The sequence below is a fragment of the Oryx dammah genome, unplaced genomic scaffold (genome assembly GCF_014754425.2).
Source record: "Oryx dammah isolate SB20612 unplaced genomic scaffold, SCBI_Odam_1.1 HiC_scaffold_10, whole genome shotgun sequence".
NCBI classification, from domain to species: domain Eukaryota; kingdom Metazoa; phylum Chordata; class Mammalia; order Artiodactyla; family Bovidae; genus Oryx; species Oryx dammah.
The window spans coordinates 24,730,679-24,739,368 of NW_024070194.1; the positions used below are offsets into that span (position 1 = coordinate 24,730,679).

The window sequence follows — 8,690 nt, forward strand, 5'->3', positions numbered from 1 at the left end:
ATGTTACACACACACACACAAAATCTGAATAAATGAAACATAGCAATGGGTTGATAGTTTTGGTGGAAGTTGGTGACGTGTGTACACTCAACACGGCGGTGGGAGTGAAGTCCCACAGGATGGTCCTCAAAGAACTTCTGGTCTGAGATGGTTGTTCCCAATGCCTTATGATTGTCACAGCTCCTCACAGACACTGTCATGAAACCATCTCAGCTCACACTCCACGGGGCAGGAGGGCACGTTTCCACTGATCTCCTCCAGTGAGAGTACCCACACTGAGCTACGGGGCTGGCTGCTGGTGGTTGGGGCCTGGACCTGTTCTCCCGACTTCTCACCTAGTGTTCTCGAAAAGCTAGCCAGCAGTTCCATAGCTCATTAAATTGGACTGATGTTCTGATGGCTTGCAAAGCAAATTTTTTTACAGCTGTTATAAAGGTCTCATTGCTCAAGTGTAATCGAGCAAAACTGCCAAGCCCCCTCCACTCCCTGGACGCTAGGATTTGCAAAGGCAACAGAAAGTGGACAGTTGACTCCAGAAATAACTGCACCCAGCCCAGAACTCCTGGGACAATACGTGGAAGGTTCCAGGAGGGGCAAAGTTCCCTAACAAGAGACAGTCCGGAGCTTGGCCGCTTGTGTTCCAGTCCCTCTCTGCAACCCACCAGCCTGGGGCTGGGGAGGAGTCGCCAGATCCCTGATGCCTCAGTGTCCTTGTCTGCACACAGTGGGGCTTGTGGACTCCACTTAGGGTGCAAGGAGTTAGTCGATGCAGAGCACTTACAACATTCAGCACCTACTGTGTGCCAGAAACTGTACATACCGAAAGGAACAAAATAGATAGAGATCCTCGCCCTTGTGGAATTTATACTTGGGGTAGGGGCAGGGGGCACACCATGGACACTCTATAAGGTTAATAGCCCCTAATTAGGTCAGACAGTTGCCGATAAGCCAGGCACCATCCCACATTTGGGGGTGTTCTTCCCGTGGGCCTTTGCCTGTGGGGTGATACCTCACCACTGCCCTGTTCTGCCAACCAGCAAACATCTGTACTCAAGATGCATGGCCAAAACCCCTGAAGTCCCCCACGAGCCTCTGTGCCATCCCACCCTGCCTTTCAATGGGAGGGCCTGTGTTTTGCATCTTCAGGGGACTGGGGCAGAGCTCCATCAATCAGAAGTTGTGTAAGGGCCTGCTATGGCTGGTCCAGGGGCCGCAGGCCACGCGGCACTCATTAACGACTGTCTGTTCAATGATTATCTGCCTGGGTTTATTGTGGTGAGCCAGTCCAAAGCATAACTGATCGTGGCGGTGATCCAAAGACCAGCCCCTAACGTCAGAGTCGAGCCTCTCTGGGTGTGGTTGGGGGGCCGGGCCTCTCTCTTTCTTGGAATTTAAAGGGCAGGAAGTTCTGCCTCCAAACCCCAAACAGGGCCTTCTCACTGGGAACGCACGCTCACCCGCGGGAAGAGCCTTACAAGAGACCCTCTTGTAAGATCAGACCCTCTGATCTTATCGTCCAAAGAGAAGAAAGGTAGGCAGAGCCTGTTCACATACGTTTCTAACAAACTTCAGTGCTAACTGGAACTGGTTTTCTTTTTCCTCCCAGCCATGACGGTGACCCCGACAAAGTGTGTGGAGTTGAGGGTGTCTGTGGTTGTCTTTGTTCAGGAAGCCTGTGCTTTTTCTATTGCAGGGAACCTCAGCATCCGTGCCTCCCAGCCCAGCTCTGCAGAGATGCCTCCTCAGCTCTCAGACGGCCTCAGCTACTCAGCCAAAATCGTCCGGGGCTCCCTGGACAGCCTGCCGCAGGCCGTGAGGGAGTTCGTGGAGAGCAGCGCCAAGCTGTGCCGGCCAGACCAAGTCCACATCTGTGATGGTTCCGAGCAGGAGAACCGGCAGCTGCTGAGCCACATGGAGGAGGAGGGTGTGATCAAGAGGCTGAAGAAGTATGACAACTGGTGAGCACGCCTCTGCCCCCGCCCCGGCATTTGGCCTTCCTCTCTACCCAGGGTGCAGGTGGAACAAGGGGGACTAGGACCTCAGCAGAGCTGGGGCGGGGCTGTGTGGTTTGCAGACTCTTGAAAAACTTAGTAAAAGAGCCAGAACCGTGTAGACTTAATTTTACAATGTTTGCAGAGCAGCCCAAGTCATCAATGAAGGGGCGCATGCCAACTGTCTTTGCAAACCAGGTCCCCGATGGAAAGGAAAGTCAGACAGTCCCTGTCCTAAAACACGAACTCCTGGTCTAGTGAGTGTCCCTCTGACTATGTCACAGTGGACGTGGCTGTGTCCGTATTGATGCAGCATGCTTAGTGCCCTTGGTACCTGCCAGGTGTGGGAAGAACATGATGATGAGAAAACTGGTCCCTTCCTGAATGGTCCACAGCTGAGGGAACCTAGGGAGCAGATGCCATACAGAATACCAGCACTTCTCTAATCCCCACATGTGTATTTTAAATTTTTATTTACTTGTTTATTTTCATCTGTGCTGGGTCTTCATTGCTGCGATGGGTTTTCTTTAATTGTGGAAAGCGGGGGCCACTCTCTGGCTGCAGTGCCAGGGCTTCTCATTGTGGTGTCTTCTCTTGTTGCAGAGCACGGGCTCTAGAGTGCGGGGGCTTCAGTAGTTGCGGCTGCCGGGCTATTACACACAGGCTCAGGCTCAACAGTTGTGGTGAAAGGGCTTAGTTGCTCCATGGCATGTGGGAAATTCCTGGACCATAAATCGAACCTGTGTCCCTTGCATTGCAAGGAAGATTCTTTACCACTCAGCCACTAGGGAAGCCCCTAATCTGTGTATTTTAATTTTTTTTTTTTTTTGCAGCTGGTTGGCTCTCACTGACCCCAGGGATGTGGCCAGAATTGAAAGCAAGACAGTCATCATCACTCGAGAGCAGAGAGATACAGTGCCCATCCCCAAAACCGGCCTCAGCCAGCTGGGCCGCTGGATGTCCGAGGAGGATTTTGAGAAAGCATTCAACGTCCGATTTCCGGGGTGCATGAAAGGTGAGTGAAACATTTATTTGACTGGGTACAATATCAGCAAACCTTTTATTATCATCTCTGTCCTACTGGTAATTGTCCCAGGAACTACCATTGCTCAGAGAGTTATAAATTCCACATGAGAAATGGCCACATATTGAAAATGTATATCTCAGTAGTTTTATGGACTGTCTTCGATGACCAGGAAAACAATTTCTACGCTTGAGAATTTAAGATAGCTTGATGGAACCCAGCTGCACATTTATGAAAACTCTTTAATTTTGCTGTTATGGCCACCTTTTCATTTGGTATTGTTGAGTCACTAAGTTGTGTTCGACTTTTTTGTAACCCCATGGACTGCAGCATGCCAGGCTCCTCTGTCCACCACTGTCTCCTGGACTTTGCTCAAACTCTTGTCCATTGAGTTGGTGATGCCATCCAACCATCTCATCCTCTGCAACCCCTTTCTACTTTTGCCTTCAATCTTTCCCTGTGTCTTTTTCAATGAGTCAGTTCTTCGCATCAGATGGCCAAAGTATTAGAGCTTCAGCATCAGTCCTTCCAATGAGTACTCAGGGTTGATTTCCTTTAGGATTGACTGGAGTAATCTCCTTGAAGTCCACAGGACTCTCAGTGGACTCTTCCAATCAAGGGGCTGGTGGCAAGCAAGATGTGATGTCTGAGAGGGATCATGAGAAGGGTCACAGATGGCAGTTGTCTGTGAGTTTGGGGTTGTTTCTCACCAGCTCCCACCTCCCGGCCCCACAGGTCGCACCATGTATGTCATCCCGTTCAGCATGGGGCCCGTGGGCTCTCCTCTGTCCAAGATTGGCATCCAGCTGACAGACTCACCCTACGTGGTGACCAGCATGCGCATTATGACGAGGATGGGCACCGCCGTCCTGGAAGCACTGGGGGATGGCGAGTTCGTCAAGTGCCTCCACTCCGTGGGGTGCCCTCTGCCTTTAAAAAGTAAGCACATTATTTCAAAATCAAAAGCCAGAATTAAAAAAAGAAAAAGCTTACCCTTAAACTCCGTTGGGGACCTGGCACACTCATGTGGGCGTGTCCTCCTGCACAGAGCCTTTGGTTAACAACTGGGCCTGTAACCCCGAGCTCACACTCATCGCCCACCTGCCCGACCGCCGAGAAATCATCTCCTTTGGGAGTGGGTACGGCGGGAACTCGCTCCTTGGGAAGAAGTGCTTTGCCCTCAGGATGGCCAGCCGGCTGGCCAAGGAGGAGGGGTGGCTGGCAGAGCACATGCTGGTAAGATGCAGGGAATTCTACATGTGTGCAGCAGAGGGTCGGGCAGAGGAGGGGAAGTGGCAGACCCCTACTGCATTAGCATTCCTGTTAGGCATCAGAGTTCCAGTGCTCCAAGGACACCGGGAATTCCATCAGTAATGATGAATGGCTTCCAGGCCCCCTCCGAGACTAGGGCGTGGATATCTGGGGCAGAAAGGAACCAGTGCTTCAGGAGAAATCTTGTCTCCAACAGATTTTGGGCATCACCAACCCCAAGGGCCAGAAGAAGTACTTCGCGGCTGCGTTTCCCAGCGCCTGTGGGAAGACCAACCTGGCCATGATGAACCCTACTCTCCCGGGATGGAAAGTAGAGTGTGTGGGTGATGATATCGCCTGGATGAAATTTGACCAACAAGGTGACTCTTTGAGACCCAGGTGTTGATGATAATCATTGGACCTTAGTGAAATTTTGGGTTTAAAAATGCCAAATCCTCCCAAGTCCACAGTGTCCGGATTTTAAAATTCAGTTAGTTCTTGCAAAAGCTCGGACTCAGCTTTCTTTAATCTCATATCCAATCTGGATTGAAATGGGACCTTCTATCGCTATTTGTTTACATTTTGTTTAGTTGCTAAGTCATGTCTGACTCTTTGCAACACCATGGACTGTAGCCCACCAGGCTCCTCTGTCCATGGGATTTCCCAGGCAAGGATATTGGAGTGGGGTGCCATTTCCTTCTCCAGAGGATCTTCCTGACCCAGGGATCGAATCCACATTTCCTGCATTGACAGGCAGATTCTTTACACTGGGATGCCTGGGCTGGTTAAAATATTTTGATGGGAAACTGGTAAGAAAGTCAAAGTTGATTAACAATGCCAGCATGAGACAAGAGAAAGAGATTCTGGGGAGGAGGGAAAAAATGAAAAGACTTGAGAATTTGGTGCAGAAATTAATCTGGCAAGATTGGTACTCACTTCCACTCCTTGGTTTAAAACTTTCCAGGTAACTTGCGGGCCATCAACCCAGAGAATGGGTTTTTTGGCGTTGCTCCGGGAACCTCTGTGAGGACAAACCCCAATGCCATCAAGGCCATCCAGAAGAATACCATCTTCACCAACGTGGCCGAGACCAGTGACGGGGGCGTTTACTGGGAAGGCATTGACCAGCCACTGGCCACAGGCATCAAGCTCATTTCCTGGAAGGGCAAGGAGTGGGACCCCAAGGACGGTAAGCCCCCCAAGGAGGCCCGGTGCCCCAGTGCTTGGGTGTGTGTGCTTGGCCAGACGCTCAGGGCTTGTCTTCCCTGCCGCTGTAGGGGAGCCTTGTGCCCACCCCAACTCACGGTTCTGCACTCCGGCCAGCCAGTGCCCCATCATTGACCCCGACTGGGAGTCTCCAGAGGGCGTGCCTATTGAGGGCATCATCTTCGGAGGGCGCCGGCCTGTTGGTGAGGCTCCTGGACAATCGGGCTGGGACATGGGTGTGTCACTACAGGGGACGTGTCACTACAAGGGCTCACGTTCCGTGACCTGGTTGGAGGGTGTCAGGGATATGGAGCTTCCTTTGACAAACGACAGGGTAATGAGCAAGCTCGGGCATAGCACTTAGTCTCTGCCCACTGAAGCTCCTGGACCCTTGTCCAGGGATGGGCTCCCAGTGTGACTTTGACCACGTGGCCTCCTGCCGTGACTCTGACGTGGCAGCGTCCGCCCTTGGCTCTGGCGCTCCAGCATCAGCCCCTTTAGAAGAGAGGCCACACACTGCACATCTTTCCACTTGGGAGACGGCGTCGCGGCTGAGGGGCTGGGGGTCAAGGCCTCTAAGGAGCATTTCTTTCTCCTGCTAAAGGTGTCCCTCTGGTCTACGAGGCTCTCAGCTGGCAGCACGGTGTGTTTGTAGGGGCGGCCATGAGATCTGAGGCCACGGCAGCGGCGGAGTACAAGGGTGAGTCTGGCCAAGATCCGGGCCGCCAAGAAGGGACAGCGACAGCTCTGTCTCTGTGTTTCTCCATCTCTCATTTTTGTGTTGCTCTGCTTCTCTGTCTCTCTGTCTGTTTCTCTGCCTCTCTGTCTCTCTCTCCCTATTTCTATATCTCCGTGTCTCTCTGTCTCTTTCTGTCTCTATATCTCTGTCTCTCAGTTGCCCCTCTGTCTCTTTATGTCTCTGTCTCCCCATGTCTCTCTCTGTATATGCAGAGAGGTACAGAAAGCCAGGCGGCCATGTCAACAGTAAGTGTGCCCATAGTCCTGTGAGGCCTGACTTACCCACAGAGTCCCCTGTTAACAGGCAAAGTCATCATGCACGACCCCTTCGCCATGCGCCCCTTCTTCGGGTACAACTTCGGCCAGTACCTGGCACACTGGCTCAGCATGGCCCAGCGCCCCGCAGCCAAGCTGCCCAAGATCTTTCATGTCAACTGGTTCCGAAAGGACAAGGCCGGCAGGTTCCTCTGGCCCGGCTTCGGCGAGAACTCCCGAGTGCTGGAGTGGATGTTCAACCGCGTGGGTGGGGAAGGCGGCGCCAAGCTCACGCCCATCGGCTACATCCCCACTGAGGATGCCCTGGACCTCCGGGGCCTGGGGGATGTCGACGTGAAGGAGCTCTTCCACATCTCCAAGGAGTTCTGGGAGGAGGAGGTGGAAGAAATACAGAAGTACCTGGAGGAGCAGGTGAACGCTGATCTACCCCTGGAGATCAAGAATCAGGTCCTGGCCCTGAAGCAGAGAATCAGCCAGATGTAATCAGGTTCGCTTGACTGTCCACCTCCAATCCATACAACGCACCAGGAGCAGGAGACACGGCGCTTCCCGAATTCTCACTGCCTGCAGCACCGCAATGACCGCACCCAGGGGCTGATCGAAAGATACACCTTAATTTTTCAGATAAGACCTATAGCATACTGAAGCTAGTCACTAAAAAGGTTGGGGAGGGAAATAGCAGTCTCCAGGAAATAGCAAACATTCATGATACAATGCACCTTTGTTCAACTTAAGGACACTCAAGCAGACAGTCTTCTTTGTCTTTTCCCTTTAGCTGCATCAGTTAGCCAGAATGCACAGAAAAAGACACTTGAGCTGTATATATGTGTGTGTGCACACGCATGTGTGTCTGTGTACTGTCATCTAAGACGTATTTAATGACTTTGGAAAAATCTTGGGCAAGATTACCTAGTTGTTGCTAGAATGCAATGTTGCTTTCTTATTAATATGTGTGTTTAAATTATTTTTATATACCATGGTTCCTTACCTTTACATAATTTCAACGTTTTCCCCTAACACTTCTTGGGAAAAAAAAAAAATCACAAAATAAACTTTTATAGAAAAGATGAATTTGTTTGCCTGGTTTTTCTTATCTAAACAGCCAAGAAGAGGGGACTCTGATGAAACCTTCTGTGATAGAATCCCCTCCAAAGAACATGGGACTACCCTGGTGGAGGGGGGTGAGCTGGTGGGTATAGGGAGCCAGAGGTGTGAGCGGAGAGACTGACACCCAGAGGTGACACGCCACCATGCTTTGGGTTTTCTGAATTAACTCGAAGCCATCCATTAGTGCCCTTGAACATCCTCAAACCTTTAAACTGTGGGTCATGGGTAAGGGGAACAGGAGAGTTTAAAGGATGTTTTTTGACAAAACCTTGGGTGTGGGGGCTCGGCTTTTCATAAGAATTATATTGTGGCCAATTTCACAGACTTTTGTCAAGAAATTCTCTTTTCAGCAACTCTTTTTTTCACTGTCATCCACTGGCGAGGAGAGTAGAGACAGAAATATCCTTTAGAAGAAAATAGCAAAAGGCACTGATGGAGCACCTTCTGTATACAGGGCATCATGCCTTTGATGGGCTCAAGGTGGGCTGCCTTGCACCCTCCTCTGGTCCCTCTGTCCCCGGTGTTTATTGGGTCCTCTGGGCAGCTTGAACAGACCACACGCTGGACCGGGCACATGCGTTCAATAGATGCACCGGGCTTTTTCTGGCTACTAGTCTCCTTTCTGGGCCAGCTCTCCTGCTCAGCACACACCAGGAAGTCAGTTCTCCTCAGCTCTGCTCGCTTCCACAGCTTATGGACTCACCATCCCCTTAAAGTCCTCTGTTTCTTCTGGGATCCACATGGAAGGGCAAGCTGAGATCCAGCCGATGTTATAGGTGGGGAAACCAAGGCCAGGTGGGTCCTTCAGGGCTGCCAAACAGTAACCAGAGTTTTCTTCCCCTTTAAGGAGCTGAGAGCCTGTGGGGCTCTGCCGGCAAAGTGTCATATTCTGATAGCAAAATCACTGACAGTGAAAAATCATTTAACTGAATTAAGTGCTATCTGCTGTATTACTTTAAATCAGTGGCTTTCAAACTTGTTTCTTCCTTTTCGCTGCACAACCTATGACAGCTACTCTGACTCAGAAACCCAGCTTCTAAGGGAGACAGAACAGGAGGCTGCCCACCTGAGGCTGGGCAGGTGTTGGGACCCAGGCC

At 51.2% G+C, this 8,690-nt stretch overlaps 1 protein-coding gene across 2 annotated transcripts; it reads left to right on the top strand.

Annotated features, from left to right (window-relative positions):
* Positions 1-1,418: 1,418 nt before the first annotated feature.
* Positions 1,419-7,557, top strand: PCK1 (phosphoenolpyruvate carboxykinase 1). Of its 2 annotated transcripts, XM_040248650.1 has the most exons (10): positions 1,429-1,531; positions 1,694-1,958; positions 2,825-3,006; positions 3,751-3,954; positions 4,064-4,251; positions 4,484-4,646; positions 5,231-5,455; positions 5,544-5,675; positions 6,077-6,172; positions 6,515-7,557. In XM_040248650.1, the coding sequence occupies exons 2-10, from the start codon at positions 1,735-1,737 to the stop codon at positions 6,967-6,969; spliced, it is 1,869 nt and encodes a 622-aa protein (XP_040104584.1). In that variant the 5' UTR covers positions 1,429-1,531; positions 1,694-1,734; the 3' UTR covers positions 6,970-7,557. The 2 variants fall into 2 exon arrangements, with proteins under 2 accessions (XP_040104582.1, XP_040104584.1); XM_040248648.1 differs by having other exon boundaries at positions 1,419-1,958.
* The last annotated feature ends 1,133 nt before the right edge of the window (positions 7,558-8,690 follow it).

Excerpts from the sequence above, each read along its gene's own strand:
- PCK1 (XM_040248648.1), top strand. The coding sequence starts at position 1,609 with ATGACGGTGACCCCGACAAAGTGTGTGGAGTTGAGGGTGTCTGTGGTT. Across the intron at positions 4,647-5,230 it reads GATGAAATTTGACCAACAAG|GTAACTTGCGGGCCATCAAC; the intron begins GTGACTCTTTGA and ends AAAACTTTCCAG. Across the intron at positions 5,456-5,543 it reads GGAGTGGGACCCCAAGGACG|GGGAGCCTTGTGCCCACCCC; the intron begins GTAAGCCCCCCA and ends CTGCCGCTGTAG.